Raw genomic sequence first — 19183 nt, 5'->3', positions numbered from 1 at the left:
AGTGCATTATGTGAACCCCCCAGCAGACTAGGCCTATAGCAGCATAACTAAGGGATGGTTCAGGGTCACCTGATCCAGCCCTAACTATAAGCTTTATCATAAAGGAAAGTTTTAAGCCTAATCTTAAAAATAGAGAGGGTGTCTGTCTCCCGAATCCAAGCTGGAAGCTGGTTCCACAGAAGAGGCGCCTGAAAGCTGAAGGCTCTGCCTCCCATTCTACTCTTAAGTATCCTAGGAACCACAAGTAAGCCAGCAGTCTGAGAGCAAAGTGCTCTGCTGGGGTGATATGATACTATGAGGTCTTTGAGATAAGATGGTGCCTGATTATTCAAGACCTTGTATGTGAGGAGAAGAATTTTAAATTCTATTCTAGATTTAACAGGGAGCCAATGAAGAGAAGCCAATATGGGAGAAATATGCTCTCTCTTTCTAGTCCCTGTCAGTACTCTAGCTGCAGCATTTTGGATCAGCTGAAGGCTTTTCAGGGAGCTTTTAGGACAGCCTGATAATAATGAATTACAATAGTCCACCCTAGAAGTAATAAATGCATGAATTAGCTTTTCAGCATCACTCTGAGAAAGGATGTTTCTAATTTTAGAAATATTGCGCAAATGCAAAAAAGCAGTCCTACATATTTGTTTAATATGTGCATTGAAGGACATATCCTGGTCAAAAATGACTCCAAGATTTCTCACAGTGTTACTGGAGGCCAAAGTAATGCCATCCAGAGTAAGTATCTGGTTAGACACCATGTTTCTAAGATTTGTGGGGCCGAGAACAAGAATTTCAGTTTTATCTGAATTTAGAAGCAGGAAATTAGAGGTCATCCAGGCCTTAATATCTTTAAGACATTCCTGCAGTTTAACTAATTGATGTGTGTCATCTGGCTTCATTGATAGGTAAAGCTGAGTATCATCTGCATAACAATGAAAATTGATGCAGTGCTTTCTAATAATACTGCCTAAGGGAAGCATGTATAATGTAAATAAAATTGGTCCTAGCACAGAACCCTGTGGAACTCCATAATTAACCTTAGTGTGTGAAGAAGACTCCACATTTACATGAACAAATTGGAGTCTATGAGATAAATATGATTCAAACCACTGCAAGGTACTGCACGTACCTTTAATACCTATAGCAAGCTCTAATCTCTGTAATAAAATGTTATGGTCAACAGTATCAAAAGATGCACTGAGGTCCAACAGGACAAGAACAGAGATGAGTCCACTGTCAGAGGCTCTAAGAAGATCATTTGTAACCTTCACTAATGCTGTTTCTGTACTGTGATGAATTCTGAAACCTGACTGAAACTCTTCAAATAAACCGTTCCTCTGCAGATGATCAGTTAGCTGTTTTACAACTACTCTTTCAAGAATCTTTGAGAGAAAAGGAAATCTAAATCTTAATATTCAAATAAGAGCTGCCATTGTCTTTTACAGATAAGAGAGAGTGCACTGAATGACTAGAAAAGGCAAAAGTCCAGATCGAGGGGTGTGGGGTGTCATTTTTCTGAGAATGTGGTCTCCAAACCACATGTTTCTGCTCACACGTGGTTTGAATTTGATGCCTTGCAATAAAGTCTCTCTGCAGCCCATCTACCTAGTTCTGTATAAAAGCCATTTCAACCACAGATGCTCAGGCATCATCACTCACTGGCTGCAATGGAAATGTCTTCATTCTTCTTTCTGTGCCTTGTGGCAGCTTGTTCAGGTGTGTACCTTAACATTTGTTTGCATATGAATATATTTGAAACTGCAAAAAAAAAAAAAAAAATCACTGACTTGTCTTTCTGATTTAAAGTGTACTTGAACATTTCTGTTTGGTTGAATCACAGTCCGTGCTGTCCATGGACGAACCTTAGAGGTCAGCATTGATGATGAGGAGGACCTGGACGTGGAAGTCTCAATGGATGCAAGTGGGGTCAGTGTGACTGCTTTAAAGAATTTAGGTTACATTTTATGAGCCCACCTTTAAATATCAGGGGGCATGCTTTGCAGTCTTTGTGAAAAATCTGAACTCTTTAATGTCAACTTCATTTCCAAGCCAATAACAATCACTGACTTAGAAAAAAAAATCAAAAATCTGTGATAAAAATTTGCTTTGATCATTTGTATCACTGTGTGGGAAGTGTGAGGAGAAATCTTTCTTTTGTGGAACTTGTGGAAAGCCCAACTATATTGATCATTTTAACTGATTAACACACCAAACAAGTTAAGCAATACTATAATATTGCATGGTATTTAATGAGGTTATCAAAGGAACAATTAAATATAGTATATCTACCAGAGATACTGGAGCATGTGGTTAAGTGGCATCCATTGTCCCGAGGGTCCTGAGAATAACCCAGTTAATACTGTGTGAGATGCAGGGTTCACTGTGGTCAGGTAGCAATCCATTAAAGAAATGACACAATCATTCATCCTCACATCCACACCTGTGGCTAAGTCAGAGTCACCAATAAAGCTAACATGCATGATTTTGTGCCTCTTATATTTGCAGCTTCCAGGAAAGTGCTGGGCTTGCAAGTGGATTTTAAACAAGGTGAAGAAATTAGCCGGACCAAACGCCACCGCAGAGGTAAAATGTCTAATAGAGTACCAGCAGTTAAATGGATCATTCAGTCAGAGCAGTAATGCAAGTTTTACTTTCACAGAGCCTGTCGTCAAAGTTGAGCTCCATCTGCGATGAAATCGGACTCTTAAAGTCAGTGTGCCGCAAATTTGTGAAGGTGCACCTTGGAGAATTAATCGAGGAACTCACGACCACTGATGATGTGAGGACAATCTGTGTGAACATGGGAGCATGCAAGTAAGTTCCCATTATTATGTCTCACTGCCCTAAAAACCACATGGTTTAAATCAGGGTTCATCTAAATGCTTTCATTTTCAGAGAATGTCTCTGCAGCTTTCATTATTCAATTTGTAGCAACTTTAAGATCAGATGTTACAGGTTAAATACTAAACCAACTTCAACATGCAAACACACATTAATACCTCAATGATAATAAAAAAAACAAACAATGAAATATTGCTCTAACCCTAACTTAACCCCACTGATAGCTCATTACATTTAAATTTTTTATGCCTCTGTTTTTCTGATTTGCTCTCCTCAGGCCAAAGGAGGTGGACCTGTTCTTTTATCCAACGAAGGGAGACTCACGCATTGAAATTAAGGAGTTTCACTGAAATGACATGCATGAATAAAACTTATTTACCTTTATTTCCTTTGCAATGCCTGTAATGGTATGTTCCATTTATCTGTGCACAGCTAATAGAAATAAAAAGCTGAAATAATGACTGACTGTTTTTTTTCCCCAAACCTTAATACAGCCATTCTGATCAGAGATGTGAGTGAGCACTCACTATGAAACAGAAGCATCACAGCCTTTTCTGAGTCAAGCATAGTAATTCTTGTGGTGAGATTTCTTATAAACTTTTAATTTGCCTAAAGAAAGCTGCATAATTAATTTTCTTTCATTAGAAGGCCATTTTAAATGCAAAAGAACAAAGGCAGCATTTTCTATGTGGGGTAATGGTAGAGTGGTAAAATGCAGGAGAGGTGGGGTCGGGTGGGGGCGTGAAGGGTTTATTGACAACTTGTGTAACAAAATATTTGGTGTTTAAAATAGTAAAAGATCAAATTTCCTGAATGAAATCAAAGAAGTGTTCATGTGCTCGTAGCCATAGCTCTTTGAGGATGAAGTAGAAGCATCACTCTTGTTTTCTGGAATAGAATCAAATCACCACCAAAGATTTGAAGTACACCAAACATACAGCTGAGTGTATGTGCTGAAAATAGGGGGTGGAGCAGAAACAAAGATCTGTCATCATCATAATTATCACTGGAACACATCTCCCACCCTCCCAGGGCTCTAGCCAGTGGTTGATTGGTAGTAAAAGACCGAAAGAAAATGTCCCCCACATCATCATCATCACCATCACCAGCTTGTTACAAGGGAGGATGGATCCATACTTTCATGTTAAATTCTGACCCTGCTATCTGAATGTCGAAACAGAAATCCATATTCATTAGACCAGGCAACATTTTCCCAATCTCTATGATCCAATTTTGTTGAGCTCATTTGAATTGTAGTCTGTTTCCTGTTAGCTAAAAACAGGAAACACTGCACTCTCTAATCTTAAGGAGGTCATCAAAAAAACAAAATCTTTACAGGGACCAGAAAAAAAAAAAAAAAAAAAAAAAATCACCAATAAGCATCATGGGTCAGTTTAATAGATTTTTTTAAAATCAGATCCTACATTAATTCAGAGAAAAAGGACCATTATATCATAAAGAAACCCTCACACACTCAGACACTCACACACCTAACAAAAACTCTTTATACAGATAAGACTTTTATACACATAAATAAGGGAGAAAAAATGCACAAAAAAACACGCTATCTACACAGAATATTGGTGGGCATTGTATCACTTTTTAATTTTTAGTGTACACTGTTTCTTGTGTGTGTAGCCTAATGCTTTTTCATTAAACAAAGCCTTAAAAGATGAGCACTTTTATTATAAACACTGGCTCAAAATTTACTGTCAGTGACAAAGAGTCCACACCAGAAACAAAGTTCTGCCACATCATCATCAAAGAGCATCTCCCACCCTCCTCATGAGGACGCGGCAGCAGAGAGCAGGCACTTGGTGTTTCTGTCGAGGACGTGTCCGTGTGACCGACGCGTGTCCCAGCTCTGCTTCAAGGCCTGTCGGTCCAGCTTGTTCAGGGCCTGAGAGCAAAGACGGAGATCCTGGACAAGCTCTGACAAACTATCCAGATCTTCACTCTCCCAGGGGCCACAGACCTGGCAACCTGCAGGTCAAGCAACAAGGAGACATTTGATTTCATACACAATTTCACTTCTTTCCATTAAAATAGGTGACTCACCCTTACATTAGGCCCACAATAATGATTTGAATTTATTTTAAATTATCAGCAGTTAAAAAAGACTGAAAATTTCTTCCTCAGAAAGATGTCTAAAATTTTAATTAAAGCTGAATCCTTTGTTCTCAGTTTAACTCTGGAACATGAACTTAACTCATCAGTGTTTATCACACATCAAAATCAGTTTACAGTTAATCATTTTTTTGTCCTTCTTGTATCTTAAACCACATCTCTATATCATCACACTTTCTGTTTACTCATGCAACACCTCTGTGCATAGATACCAAACTTTCACACTGAACAACACGTACTAAGGAGAACAAATTAGTTTTCAAATTGTTCCCATGCACAGCTTTGCAAAGGCTTTAAAAACTTCACAGAAATCCAAAATGTAGCTTAGCGTGAAGCAGTGAATCTAAGATTCATTTTATGCATTTACCAAAAAAAGAAACTGCACGAAGTGTCTGTAATTTCAGAAATACGCATACCTTCGAGGTTTAGAAGTGCCAGTGGTCGGCGGGCCTCTCTGACGGACGTTAGGATGTTGTGAAGGCCTGCTGATGTAACAGACGGGTTTCCTGACAGGTTCAGATTTACCAGGGTCGGACATGACTGGAGGCACCTGAAAGATAACAAAAAGTGAAACCGCTGCAGAGGGAAGTAAAGGGTGACAGTTCAAACAAAGGTAATTACTAGGGGTGCGGGAAATTTTCGATTCTTAGATACATCTCGATGCGCAACGTGGACGATTCAGAATCGATTCACAAATGACAACAATCGATTGTCTAGACGTTAGCGCTAACTGAGAACGTAATGAGCGGAAAATAAAGAGCGGAACTCAGAAGAGCGGAGGTGTTGCACCTGGACAGTCTGTGCTGCGCACATAACAAAGACGCAACATGGAAGAGCGGCAAATCCAGCCGGCACCTTCTGCGCTAAAAGCTAGTGTGTGGAAGCACTTCGGCTTCTACGAAGTCGAAGGGAAAACATCCATTGACAAGAGCGACACCATATGCAAGTTGTGTCAAACAAAGCTCAAATATTTTGGAAACACGACAAACATGAGGAACCATGTTATTCAAAATAAGCTGAAGTCAACAAGCATTATTTTTGTATGAGAGCTGCTAGCACATAATTCTACTCTTGTGTGGAAGTTGTGGTTTTGGTACCACATATTTGTTTGTTGTTTGCACATAATGTTGGTTAAGAGTTGGCATTTGCTGAAATCTGTTAATTTACGACAAACATGCTGCTACAGGTGCACTTTTTCAGTTTGTATTTCTTTGTTCAGTTCTCTGGAATGTGTGGCCTTGTACTTGCCATGTTGCTTTCATTTGATTTAATATAAATATAAAATAAAGTGGGAGTTTTAAAATGGAAATAAAATTGAAGTTAATTCATCTTGGATTGCTACTACCAAGATGCATCGATAATCGTTTTATAATCGAATCGCAGTCCTCTGAATCGTAATCGAATCGAATCGTAGAGTGCTTGGAGATTCCCACCCCTAGTAATTACAAACTAAAACATATTCATGTGAAAACAGGTGTTCACTCTGCGTTAATAGGGGCTCTTACGTTACCACAAAATACTGCAAATATGGCACATGAACATCTTATCACTAATAGTGATTTTTTTTTCCAGAGAAAAACTTACACTACTGTGCAGAAGTCCTGAGCCACCACCCATTTCTTTAAATTTTGTCCATTATTGGAGTGCTGTGAATTAATTTTCCACAGATTTAACTTAATCTAATACATGCCGCTTCCCTTACTCTAACCTATGCAAACCTTACCCAACATAACTTTACCTTAAAAAATGTCTTCACCTGCAAATTCAGCGATTTGTTTCGATGTGACTGTGCAAACCGATCTCAGCCGTCGCAACACAAATAACACTTGGGCCATAGGCATTTTACACACACACACACACCTCACTAAGGTAGCTACACTGCTGTCAGTCAACCCGTTTGCAGCCAGACTCAGGTGGGTCAGAAAACACTCATCCTACAAAAGGACAAAAAAAAAAAAAAAAATTGATTGCACAGTTACATCAATACATTTAATGATATCATGTGATTATTTTTGTGTGCACACCTGTGACAAGACTTTGGTGAGGTGTTCAAGTGCCGGGATATCAGCAGGTCCCCTGTGCACAGCTGCCAGGTCCAGGTGTGTGAGGTACTGGAGGGGCAGGGTCTTCAACACCAGCTCAAAGCCAGTTGCGCCCAGTGCATTGTGGGATAGGCACACTGATTTGAGGTGGCCTGTACCTGAAAGTTCAAAAGAAATAAATGCACGAGCTTACTCAGTTCAGTGGAAGCAAATGCAGTGGGAGTTCAGTTAAGCTTGAGTTATAAAGAAAACAAAAAACCCCAAAACAAAAATACCCCTGACTCTGCTTGTTAAAAGTCTCACCTGTGAGAGCGTTGGCTAGCAGCAGTCGATGCTGCTGAAGGAAACGGGCAGTGAGGCCACAGGCCTGCAGAGACAGCTTTGCTAGCACGGGGCAGCAGGACAGCAGACAGGACAGAGGCTCGGACACACTGTCCCCCAGTGGGTTCATGCTCAAGTTGAGCTCCTCCAGGCACTGAGTGGAAACAGACACAAAGCAAATGATCATGTCGTGCCATTCAAATGGAAACAAGTTTGAAGGTGAGATGACACGTCAGCGCTTTGCTCAAGGTTTGACACTGGCCTAAAACACCAAACTAAGCGTGAGGAAAACTTGAGAAAATAAAAGCATTTCTTTTTCAGTTGGTTACTGAAGTCAAAAATAATTTATCACACAGCAAAAATTAAAGGGGAAAAAAAAGTGTTACCAGCCTTCCCACCTCTGCATTTCTCACAAAAGTGATTTTAGTTTCTTTTTTAAGAGTCTGATCAATATGTGATAAGTTAAAACTGACTACTGACTGTTAAATTACTATAATATAGACTAAAGGGCAGCACAGTGGTGTGGTGGTTAGCACTAATGCCTCACAGCTAGAATGACATCTAGAAGGGTCTGGGTTTGATTCCACCTTGGCCCAGGCCTCGCTATGTGGAGTTTACATGTTCTCCCCGTGTCTGCGTGGGTTTCCTCCCACACTCCAAAGACAGGTTAGGTTAAATGGTAGCTCTAAATTGTCCATAGGTATGAATGGTTGTCTGTCTCTAGCCTAGTCTTTAGCCCTGCAACAGGCTGGCAACCTGTACAGGGTGTACCCTGCCTCTCGCCCCATGACAGCTGGGATAGGCTCCAGGCTCCAGCACCCCCCCCAAACCCTGAACAGGATAAGAGGAAGAGGATGGATGGATAGACTAAAGGGTGAACCTGGAGCCAAACAGTGCTAAATATGGGGTCAAATTATTACCAACTACCTGAAATGTAGATTTATGTTATTAAAAGAAAACTCTAGGTGAGGCCTTTACCGGGAATGCAGGAGCACTCTGTCCCTTTAAAGCATTAACAGCCTTCTCCAGCCCATTTGCTGTGATGCAGTTGGCAGAAATGTCCAGCAGCTGTAGCCGTGGCATGGTGAGAGTTGTGGCAACCAGTTCAGGGAGAAGGTTGTCAGACATACGGTTGCCAGAAATTCGCAGCTCGGTGAGGCTGGCCTGAAGTTTTAAGGCACGGAGGAACGGGTTGAGGGAAGAGGCGGCCAAACTGAGGCCACACACCGACACAGAGGAACCCCCATCCTGAACCTCACACAGCCGGGCGACACGCTTGTTCTCATCTACAGTTAGAAGGAGACACATTAATTCATAAAAGAATATAAAAATGCATATGGGTGCATTTTTGCATGCATTTCGGTGTGTTGCTCACCCACTGCCAGGCTTTGACAGGCCTTCTTGTAGCGCTCGGGGAGAGGAGGGAGATCCCACGAGCAAACTTCAGCCAGAACCTGTAACACAACACCGTCAACATCCTAAAGTGGGACTGGAAAGTGAAGCCAAGGATTAAATGCCAAAAACTGCAGTTCCTTGAATGACAATTAGAGGCTAACTCCAAAAGTGAGCCGATCTTTACACCCTGGTACAAAAACGGCTCTGATCTGTTTTTAAAAATCATATTATGGATATATGGATGTCCAGACTGTGTTTGTGGTACATTTTGAAGCATTTTTAATGTGATTATCTACAAACTAATATGGTTTACTGTGAGGTTCATTTCACTAACAGCCTGCTCAAGAGGCGTGTAGTCCAGTTTTGGTGTATTAAATTCTAGTATACCATTTATATGTTACTTAACACTAACTGGCAGGCATGTGTATTTGTGCATTTGTACCCATGCAGTTTGTGGATGCAGTTTACTAACTGAGTTAGCCAGTGTTAGCTGAAAAATTGGCAGTTCACCCTCTTGTCCAAATCATAGACGGTATAAAACATGAAAGTAGCTTCCGGGTCAGAAAAATGAAGCCATTGTGGAAGTACCTTAAACCTCTATTCTATCTAGCTGCTATGTTTCAAAAAAAGGGGGATTATACACTGTATGCTCCTTGGTTAATGTGCAAGCTGTTCCACAGTCAGATCCGCCCTTTTGCCTTGATTTGGCAATGGTGAAAACACTAATCTTAAACAAGACTTCATAAACCAATCATGGTAGCTATGTCCATCTTTTAAACTGTCTGCTATCCAAATATGGTCACTTCTGGCCTCACCTCTTCATTGGTGTGCAGGACGGCCAGCAGCTGGTCCTGCGGGGACAGTAGGGCACCTTCTTTCTGCAGAGAGAGACGAGGCAGGAGCCCACATTTCTGGTAGTAACGCTGAGCTGCCTGCTCACACAGCCACGACACAGTGCAGGAGCTGGCCTCACTGGGACACAGAGTAATGGGATGCAATTAGAAAGAAACTTTAAATCCATGAGTGTGGCCCTTCAATTAAAAATTCTTTAGCTCATTTTAGATGGCATTGTCAAAAAAAAATTTCACAAACCTTTGTGGAACTGGGATTAGGAAGACATCTTCCTGAACTCTGACCCTCATTCTGATTGGTGGAGGAAGTGACGTGGGCATGGAAGCCACCAAAGTTTGAGCTGGAAGCTAGAATAAAAAAAACAAAACCACATTTAATGTTGCCAGCTCTCAGAACAGCCAGTGGAGGGATCCAAAAAAAAAAAAAGAATCAATCACCAGAAAGAAAGCAGAATATTCTCAAGTGATGCTATATATGGTATTTGATTATTGATCAGCTCGCCCTCATTTACATTCATCACTGTTCAAAATGAATCATGAATGAAGACAGATTCTCACAAATCATCTCCAATTTTTTGCCCCTAGTGACACTGAATCATTAATAACTGTCTCAGTGAGCCCATGTTCCCTTAATAAGTAATGTGAACTCTCACTCTGATCTCTGACTATGATGGTTTCACACTTAGAGTGACTCACTTGCAATCACTGTGTTAACGTGCATTTCTCTATGGGTACTCCATCTGTTCAAAGAACAAAGTAGTATTCGTCCTCTGACCTGACTGTGTATATGCAGAGGTGGTGGAGGTGTGTCCGATCTCATGTCATCATCATCATCTGCAACAGTGGGGCTGTGTGACCGGTTGACCTCTCTTCTCCCCAGTCTCGCCACCCCTGGGATCTGAGTCATTTTGATCTGGTGAGGCTTCACTGAGCTGTTCTTTTTCTGATAGGGACCCCTACTGGACAAGGAGGAAAGTGCAGATCCTGAAAGAAAAAGAAAGCACAATGAAGCTCAAGCTAGGAAAAAAGCAAAAAACAAAACAAAACAAAAAAAAGCAAGAAAACCCAGACCAATTACCTCTGCAGGATGTGTCTGAGTTTAAATGCTTATTTTGACTTCGAGCTGTAGAAGACTGAACATTTTCCTCCCCTCTTGGCCCGTTCTCCTCCATTTGAAGCCTCCTCTTTTTCTTCGGCTGGATTTCCCCCAAATCATCTTCCAACCAATCATCAGCCAGATACTCTTCCTCAGGAACAAGAGCCGGTTTGTTGCTGGAAGAAACGGCAGGTGTGCTGGAGAACTGAGGCTGAGAGAGACCCTGGAGACGCGTTTTGGCGCTGCCCAAACCTCTGATGGCACTGTGGTACTCTTCTCGTGCAAAGACAGACGCCGTGGAGGCCTGCCTGATGCTTTCTTGTCCTGAGCTGGGAACTGAGGCAGGTTCCTTGTTTGCAGGAGGTTCTTTTTGACTCTGAGCTGCTGGGAAACTGTGTCTTGGACGGACAGGGCGGAGAGGACTGACCGGGGAGTCAGGGTCACTATCATCTGAGCTGCTGCTATTAATCTAAAGAACATATTATACATCATGTATTATAATTGTACAGCTGAGTACACCTGTGAAAAAGAAAATTATGTGCCCTTCTTATCCAAACTGAAAGCATCATCAGACATTACCCCATACAGTACAGCAGCTTCTGTTCCTCTGGCTCTGCGCCGCTGTGTTGAGCCATTGGTCTGCTGTCGTTTGGGGCTGGCGGCGGCTGCTGCTTTCACCTGCGAGCTCCCGTTTCGTGGCCAGTCTTGGCTGGAGAAAGAGCCCCCTCCAGTGGACGACAGTGGCTCAGAATTCTCCGCATCAAACAGCTGGCTGTCTTGCAGGGCATCAAAAGGCTTGGCCGGGGCCGGAGCAGCAGGCACTGTGGTCGGCAGAGATAAGTGAGAAAAACGAGTGTTTGAAAGCAGATTTAAAAGGCACACCAAGGCTAACACAGTGTGATGATGCAAGAGCTTCACCTCCCCCTGCTAGCGCCTTCCTCAGAAGTCTTTCTGTAGCAATACACTTCTGCCTGGTCTCATGATCCAGCTCCCTGCTGTAGGTCCTCTGCCACTGACGCAAGGTGTCCAAGGCAGTTTCACCCTGACAGGAGGAGGATGAAAACATGAGGCTGATACACAAAAGTGCAGCAGACAGGACATTCTCCAAGGAAGGTGGGGTAACTTCAACATTGCCAACAGACAGCACGGTCCAGGGTTTCATTCCTAACCAGAGTGTACATGCCCGAGTTTTCAAACATTCCTCTGTACTACAGCTACTGACGCCTTCACAACAGTGCACAGCTTAAGACTGTCAGGCTGACTGTTTCACCCATAAAGACTTCATTGACAACAGTAAGGTAAAATTTAGAAAATAAATACATAGGATCAATCTCTTGCAAACTCATCAGATTGTTGTAATATGCAGATAGTCCTGTCTTGTTCTCGACAGGGGTTTAACAAAAGTATTGGATCTACTGTTTAGGAATTACAGCCACTTTACAAATATTCAGCTACTTTTGGCTGCTCCCCTGTCATAAGGGGTTGCCACAGCAGGTAGCTCCACATGTTTGATTTGGCAGACTTTTATGCTGGATGCTCTTCCTGACACAGTCCTCAAAAGGGATTTGCATCTCCTGCTGGGATTGAACAAGGGCTAATTAAAGTCCAAAATATGCATTTTACTGGAGGGGGTGGTTACAGCACATGTTTGCCAGTAAAGATTATCCCGCTGAAATAGAATTTTAGATAAGTCTGTTAAACGTGTAGACTAACACACAAACCTTGGAGTTGAGGAGTGTGACAGAGGCACCTCGTTCCACCAAGAGCATTGCAACTCCTAAATTGCCACATGTGATGGCATCGTGGAGAGGAGTCATTCCCTCACACAAAGGGCCACCGGGATCATTAACGTTAGCGCCGTGCTCCAACAGCAGAGCTACAACATCTGCATGAAGAACAGAGAGAGAACATATGAGCGAGAGAGGGAGAATGGGAGTACAGAGTTCTCAAGAATGTGAAATGACTTACCATAGTGACCATGGTTGCAGGCCTCATGAAGAGGAGTCCAGCCACAGTAGTCCCTGGGGTTTACTGGGTGACCCTGATATGTAAACAAACAAAAGTTATCATCACATCATTCAGGCTGTTTGATGTTACAGATTCTGTCTGTAGTTTTTTTTTTTTCTTCCCTATGCAATCTTCATGAACACTCTTTATAAATAATTTATATTTGAGCCAACTGATGTTCTCATCAAATGAGATGATGTGTTTTTAATGTGGTAAATATTTAACAAGCTCAGGCAAGAAGTTCAAGTCCAAGAAGTTTGTTACTCGATTTCTGGATTTTCCATGAAATGTGAAGAGACTCGCAGTGATGTGTTGACCAGAGGCAAACACAGGCTACTGCAGGTATAAAGAACCGCTAACAATGCAAAGTGGGCAGGTCTGGGGTTAAGATAAGCTCAGTTTAGTTTAAAAAGATTAGTTTAAAATTAAAGTGATTACAAATATTGTTGAGACATGACATAATGGGAAATGCACTTTACTGCCAAAAGTATTCCCTTATTTCAGGTGTTCCAATTGTTCCATGACCACAGGTGTATAAAACCAAGCACCTAGGGACGCCGACTGCTCCTACAAACATTTGTGAAAGAATGGGTTGCTCTCAGGAGCGTGGTACCGTGATAGGATGCCACCTGTGCAACAAGTCTGATCATGAAATTTCCTCACTACTAAATATTCCAAAGTAACTGTTAGTAGTATTATAACAAAGTGGAAGAGACTGGAAATGACAGCAACTTAGCCAGAAATTAGTAAGGCATGTAAAATGACAGAGCAGGGTCAAGGGATGCTGAGGTGCATAGTGCGCAGAGGTCACCAACTTTCTGCAGAGACAGTCGCTACAAACCTCCAAACTTCACATGGCCTTCAGATTAGCTCAAGAACAGTGTGCAGAGAGCTTCATGGAACGGGTTTCTGTGTAAAGCACACCGAGACTGGTCTCTAGAGCAGTGGAGACGTGTTCTCTGGAGTGACGAATCACCCTTCTCTATCTGGCAAGCTAATGGATGAGTCTGGGTTTGGTGGTTGCCAGGAGAACGGTACATGTCTGACTGCATTGTGCCAAGTGTAAAGTTTGGTGGAGGGGGGATTATGGTGTGGGGTTGTTTTTCAGGAGTTGCGCTCAGCCCCTTAGTTCCAGTGAAAGGAACTCTTACTTACTGTTTCAGCATACCAAGACATTTTAGACAATTTCATGCTCCCAACTTTGTGGGAACAGTTTGGGGATGGCCACTTCCTGTTCCAACGTGACTGTGAGCCAGGCCTTTTCATCCAATATCAGAGTCTGACCTCACAAGTGCAGTTTTGGAAGAATAGTCAAAAATTCCTATAAACACACTCCAAACCCTGTGGAAAGCCTTCCCAGAAGAGCTGAAGTTGTTATAGCTGCAAAGGGTGGGCCGACATCATGTTAAACCCCGTGGATTAAGAATGCGATGACACTCAAGTTCATACGTGTGTGAAGGAAGATGAGCGAATACTTATATAGTGTACATTACAGAAGCCTGTTTATTATAATCACCAACCATGAATCAATTTATATGTGGATTGTTCTTAAATTGTTTTTTGTTTTTCCCCTCTTATTCCAAAATTAAAAGTTATTTAATGAAAATAATTTTTTTTTTTTTTACCTGTTCTACCAGGTATTGGACCTGCTTCAAATTCCCATCTATGCATGCTCTGTGAAGAGACGTCTCTCCCTTCTCATTCCTCTTGTTCCACTAAAGCAGAAAGAGTGACAAAAAAAGGCAGAGAATGAAGATCTAAAACACAGTCTACAAAGGACAAGTGACAACTCTTGTATCACTCACCCGTCCTGTTTTCCTTCTTCCTGACACCATTTTGTCATAACCCTCCAGATCATCATCTAGAACCCACATCAAAAGTCTCGTAAGTCAAACCAGCCCTTTGTCTAGAGATGTCAGTGTTTTCCTGTTTGAGTTATTAGTGCACAGTATACCTGAGTCTGAGAGGATGACATCACTATCATCCAGAGTTTCACTGTTGTCCATTTCCTCCTCTTCTTCCTCCTCCTCACCATCACTCCCATCTGGATTCCAGCCCTCTGAGGCACACAGCTCCTGCAGCCTCGCCTCAGTATCGTCAGCATCCACTGAGCCGTTCCGTCTCTGGAGCGCCAGCCAGAGCCTCAACACGCGCTTCTGTGGGAGTGAACATGAGCTTTGGTCTGCGGTACTCATTATCAAACCTTTCCAAGATATCTTAAATGTGTTCTTAGGTTTCAAAGCATATGTAAGTAAGTATATGAATTCATAGCTCAATAAAAGACTAATTAAATATGAAGGTAGATTAAAGTTTAAATACAGCATAACCAACTCACCTGCAGTCTGGCCTGCCCAGACTCCTGAGCACAGCGCAAAGCATCACTGTAGCTGCTCTCTACATCCTCCAAGGCACAGCCACTCTCCTCCTGAGCAGCTGCGATGTTCAGCCTTGTGCTGCACTCCTGACACACACAAATATAAGTAATAAGTTACATATTCATGTGTACCAAAGAACAGATTTTAAGAGAGCAATTCTGGGTGAATATGTAGGTTACTCGCGATCACCTCAGTAGAACTGCCCTGTCGCAACGCCAGCTCCTTTCTGTAGTGCTCCACTGCCTTGCTGTGTTGTCTCAGGTCTGCGTAGGTTGCAGCCAGGGACACGTGGATGACCGCCAACTCCCTGGCAGGCTTTCCTAATGCTTCAGCACCCTTTAGCTACACCACAATACCAACACCGCTTTATACAATTAACTGCATTTACAAGCTACCTTTGAGCTGTTTAAAAAAAAAAAAAGAAAAGAAGTGAAAAAATTTGAGAATGGGCCATGTGACTGTTTTGATGCTTCTCACCTGAGCTTGATAAGCTTCCAGAGCTTTGCTGTAACAGCCAACTTTACAATAGAGGTCCCCGAGCTGCTCTGCCAACTCCACAGCCTGATGGGAGTGGAGTTTTTTGCCCTGATCTTCCCCCAACTCCTCTTCTAATTTATAGCCTCGGTCAGCTATGTAATAGGAAAAAGTAAAAATAAATAAATAAATAGAACAAAAATATAATAACATGTCTGAATAGATGAAGACATGTTCACTCACCATATTTAAAATTTTTTTTCACTGCCTGCCTGTCCAGCGGCTGCTGAGAACCCAGCAAGAGAGCTTTCTTCAGAGACCGTCTAGCTGCTACAAAATCACCCAGAGACAGCTGCACCTGTTGGCATGTCACGTTAACACACACACACACACTTTACAACCTGCATAATCACAGCAAAAGAAAAGAGGATTTGGTGGAGCTCATACCTTGCCGATGCAGTGAAAGCACTCGCTCTCACTAAATTTGTCTTTCATCTTCCTGGCGCACTCTTTGGCCTGCTCTAAGCAGCGGAAAGAATTAGAGTGTTGACCATTACGGAAGTAGATGATGCCCAGGTTAAAGTTCGCACGGTAGAGATCCTCCAGCAGCTGGCTCTTCCTTTACAGGAGAAGAATGAAGATATCTCAGTTGACAGTTATTTAAAGCTGTTATAAACTGTCCGTGAAAAAGATCAAAATGAAAATTTCATGACCATTTTCCGGCTTAGAAATGTAGCAAAAATTAGGATGTTCATACTCCGCAATGAATACACTTCGCCGGATGAACTCGCTGCAGCGTTTGGGTTCTCCCAGATGATCACAGACCAGACCCAGATTGAGAAAGAGACGCGCCTTCATCTCATTGATCTCTCGCTCTGGCACAGTCCCTGCAAGCAGGAGGGGGATTAGGAATAATGCAACAAAGAAATCACCCAAAAAGCAATAAGAAGCATCTAAATAGTTTAATAATCAAGTTTAATTCTTGATAAAACAAACAGCACACACCCTCCAGGCGGTCATCCACAATGGCCAAGCTCTTCCTAAAGGCATCCTCTGCTTGCTCCAAGCTCTTCCTTGATTGGTCCGATTCATAACGGAAGAGGTAGGTCCGACCAATAGTGGCCAATGCCCTTTGCTCTTCAGCATGATCTCTGACAGATCGAGCCAGGTCCAGATGAAGACGCTGGTGCTGGAGAAGACAGACAGACACATCCACGTATTCAGGTCCTACAAACCACTTCAATTAGAAATGAGGACAAAGTCTTTTATAAGCTTGAATGCGTCAGTCTACTTACTTTCAAAGCTGCCTCAATGTTGCCCAACTCTGCATAGCACTCTCCTATCTTACGATTGGCCACAGCTCGTCCAATCACATCATTCAGCACTTCAGAAAGGGACAGCTCCTGCTGGTGCTCCCTAATGGCAGCCTGATAGTCACCTGAGACGCGCAGGAAGCAGACAGGACAAAATGACTGATCAAAAAAGGTAAAGTAGAGGTAAATGTTAAACTTTTAATGAGGGAGGCAAAAGAAAGAATTCACAGTGAATCAAACTCATCAGATGGGCTGTCATGCAACAGATACATTTGTAGGGAAATCATTTTCAGGTGGGTAAAGGGAGCAAAACTGGTACATATATTCTTTTATGATTACTTTTTGATAAAGCCCATTAGCCTTTTGAAAACTCAAGATGGTGGGCATTTTCCAGATGGCTGTTGATAAAGAAAATCTAATTTTCTAGAAACTAGACTTTCCTTTTTGAAAGGTCTCAGTGTCAAATCATACACGTTCGACCAGAAAGAAGTCGTGTGGGGTCAGTACAGACAACAATTATTGTTTTGATCATATCTCCTGGATGGACCTCATATACTCTGCACCAGTTACCAAATTCTAAACTATGGCCTCCCAAAATCTTGTTCGTGATGGCTCAAGATATAGAGCAGGCTGTCTACTATTCAGAAGGTTGATGGTTCATTCTCCAGCTTCTGCATCCCTATGCTGAAGCGTCCTTGGGGAAGGTACTGAACCGCAAGTACCCCCTGAGCAGGTCATCCACAAATAGGAAGGTTGGTGGTTTGATTGCTGGCTGCTGCAGTCTGCATGCCAAAGTGTCATGCCAACCTTTAACTGGTACTGTATTTAAGATTTTCCAATTTGTATATTCCCTCACGTCAATTCTGATAGTTCCAGCAATCTGCCTCCAGGAATTTGGTGACATTTGTGAGTCCTTATACGGACTCATACATAATATAATTATTTTTCCATATATTGAGACGATGGTTGTCAATCACAATATTTGCAGGCTGTGCTGATGCCATGTGTAGTTACATTTCTAGGGAGATGCACGTCAGGTTATGTCGTAGGGTTTCAGTGGGTTTTGTGGTTGTGATATAGCTACGCCGTAGATTTCCTGCTGAGGCATAAATCCCAAGTAAAACGTGCTTTGAATGCTAGGTGAGAGTAAATCAGTAGCATATTGAATAACAGCCCATTTACCACGAACTAAAATAGGAGAGGGTATATGACAGAGAACAGTAACTAACCTTATGAACTTGACAGTATAATTAGATTAGTTAGCCAACCTCGGAACAAGAAGGTTCTAGGTCTGAATCTGTCCAGAGACCTGTTTGTAAGGTTACTTGGTGATTCTAAAGCAGTAAATGATTACCCGTCTCTCTGTTAGCCTGTTTAAAATTTTAATGAGAGGGTTTGCAGGCATGAGAGAGCTGTGCAAAAGGTATTGGAGTCTTCATCCACTGAATAAATGAAATTGCCAAATACCAAAATAAATACTTACGTGCACATTCATAGTTAACCTTAACACACAGCTAAAACGTCGATATTCACGTAAACTATACGCACCGCTCCTGGACAGCAGCTCTCCTAGCTGATTGCAGATGTTGGCTTCCTCCTTTAAGTTGTTGCTGCTCTGGACTTTGCTCTTTGCTTTCTGCAGCTCTGCAAACAATCGAAAACAACCGTGGCTTACAAGCGCCTTTGAACTTTAAATGTGCACGAAAAAGAAAAAGTAAATCAGCACTTACGTTTGATTTCCCGTGAAGTGCTCATCTCGATTCAGCTCTCAGGGCTGCTAGCACGATCTTTAGCTTAGCACTGCCAACTCGAAACTGACCAAAACAAAATTTCAGTTCATTTTCTGTCATCCGGAGCACATCTTTGCCCGTTTGGCCGTGTTTACAATGTCTTTTATGCAGCCGATCGTGCTGAAAGTGCTAGAAAGAGCGTTACATATTACTGACTTCAGTAAACATATAGCTGCTCTAGCTTTGAGTTCACAGTAAACTTTACAATTCCCCGCCAGGACAGCGTCAGCCAATGACAGCCAATAGCATATTTAACCCTGATCGCTGCCTTTCAGGCACCAATCCCGCCCATCACAGCCAAATCAAAGTCATTAACAGGCGGCGAATCCGATCCTGGTCATCTGTTATAACCTTTAACATTTTAACACAGGACATATGATTCGTTTACATTTCTCTCCACGACATAAAGCGTGAGAGAAAAAAAAGGAGCGTGCTTGTCAGTCTGACAGACCAAATTCGGGGCAAGATTTAGCAAAAACACTTGAATGCGATGATTCATTGGCTAAGGCCAGAGCGTGACGCAGCTGCAGTGGAGAAAAAAACAAAAGGTCTCAAAG

General features: G+C 42.3%; 2 protein-coding genes across 2 annotated transcripts; one reads left to right on the top strand and one right to left on the bottom strand.

Annotated features, from left to right (window-relative positions):
- The first annotated feature begins 1602 nt into the window (after nucleotides 1-1602).
- LOC115772401 (antimicrobial peptide NK-lysin-like) lies at nucleotides 1603-3197 on the top strand. Its single transcript, XM_030718629.1, has 5 exons — nucleotides 1603-1710; nucleotides 1835-1920; nucleotides 2500-2577; nucleotides 2654-2808; nucleotides 3113-3197. The coding sequence occupies exons 1-5, from the start codon at nucleotides 1632-1634 to the stop codon at nucleotides 3183-3185; spliced, it is 471 nt and encodes a 156-aa protein (XP_030574489.1). The 5' UTR covers nucleotides 1603-1631; the 3' UTR covers nucleotides 3186-3197.
- Nucleotides 3198-4228: 1031 nt separating this feature from the next.
- tonsl (tonsoku-like, DNA repair protein) lies at nucleotides 4229-18835 on the bottom strand. Its single transcript, XM_030718574.1, has 28 exons — nucleotides 18567-18835; nucleotides 18385-18480; nucleotides 16819-16961; nucleotides 16529-16712; nucleotides 16281-16410; nucleotides 15971-16142; nucleotides 15767-15881; nucleotides 15527-15678; nucleotides 15239-15391; nucleotides 15010-15135; nucleotides 14629-14830; nucleotides 14480-14535; nucleotides 14300-14389; nucleotides 12636-12708; nucleotides 12389-12552; nucleotides 11586-11709; nucleotides 11247-11488; nucleotides 10650-11136; nucleotides 10347-10555; nucleotides 9813-9919; nucleotides 9536-9692; nucleotides 8701-8779; nucleotides 8304-8611; nucleotides 7308-7479; nucleotides 6987-7162; nucleotides 6823-6896; nucleotides 5379-5512; nucleotides 4229-4818 (listed from the first exon to the last, which is right to left on the bottom strand). Exons 1-28 carry the CDS (start codon nucleotides 18589-18591, stop codon nucleotides 4619-4621), a joined length of 4350 nt encoding a protein of 1449 aa, XP_030574434.1. The 5' UTR covers nucleotides 18592-18835; the 3' UTR covers nucleotides 4229-4618.
- Between the last annotated feature and the right edge of the window lie 348 nt (nucleotides 18836-19183).

Source organism: Archocentrus centrarchus, chromosome 22, assembly GCF_007364275.1.
Source record: "Archocentrus centrarchus isolate MPI-CPG fArcCen1 chromosome 22, fArcCen1, whole genome shotgun sequence".
Classification (NCBI taxonomy): Eukaryota; Metazoa; Chordata; class Actinopteri; order Cichliformes; family Cichlidae; genus Archocentrus; species Archocentrus centrarchus.
The sequence above is the reverse complement of the archived record's forward strand: the minus strand, read 5'-3'. Positions and strand labels throughout refer to the sequence as shown.

Bases quoted from the DNA above. Each gene is read 5' to 3' on its own strand.
- LOC115772401 (XM_030718629.1), top strand. From the start codon at position 1,632: ATGCTCAGGCATCATCACTCACTGGCTGCAATGGAAATGTCTTCATTC. The intron at 2,578-2,653 runs GTAAAATGTCTA...TTACTTTCACAG, and splicing joins GACCAAACGCCACCGCAGAG to AGCCTGTCGTCAAAGTTGAG. The intron at 2,809-3,112 runs GTAAGTTCCCAT...TGCTCTCCTCAG, and splicing joins GTGAACATGGGAGCATGCAA to GCCAAAGGAGGTGGACCTGT.
- tonsl (XM_030718574.1), bottom strand. From the start codon at position 18,591: ATGAGCACTTCACGGGAAATCAAAC. The intron at 14,536-14,628 runs GTATACTGTGCA...TGTGGGTTCTAG, and splicing joins TGTCATCCTCTCAGACTCAG to ATGATGATCTGGAGGGTTAT. The intron at 6,897-6,986 runs GTGTGCACACAA...GTCCTTTTGTAG, and splicing joins TCACCAAAGTCTTGTCACAG to GATGAGTGTTTTCTGACCCA.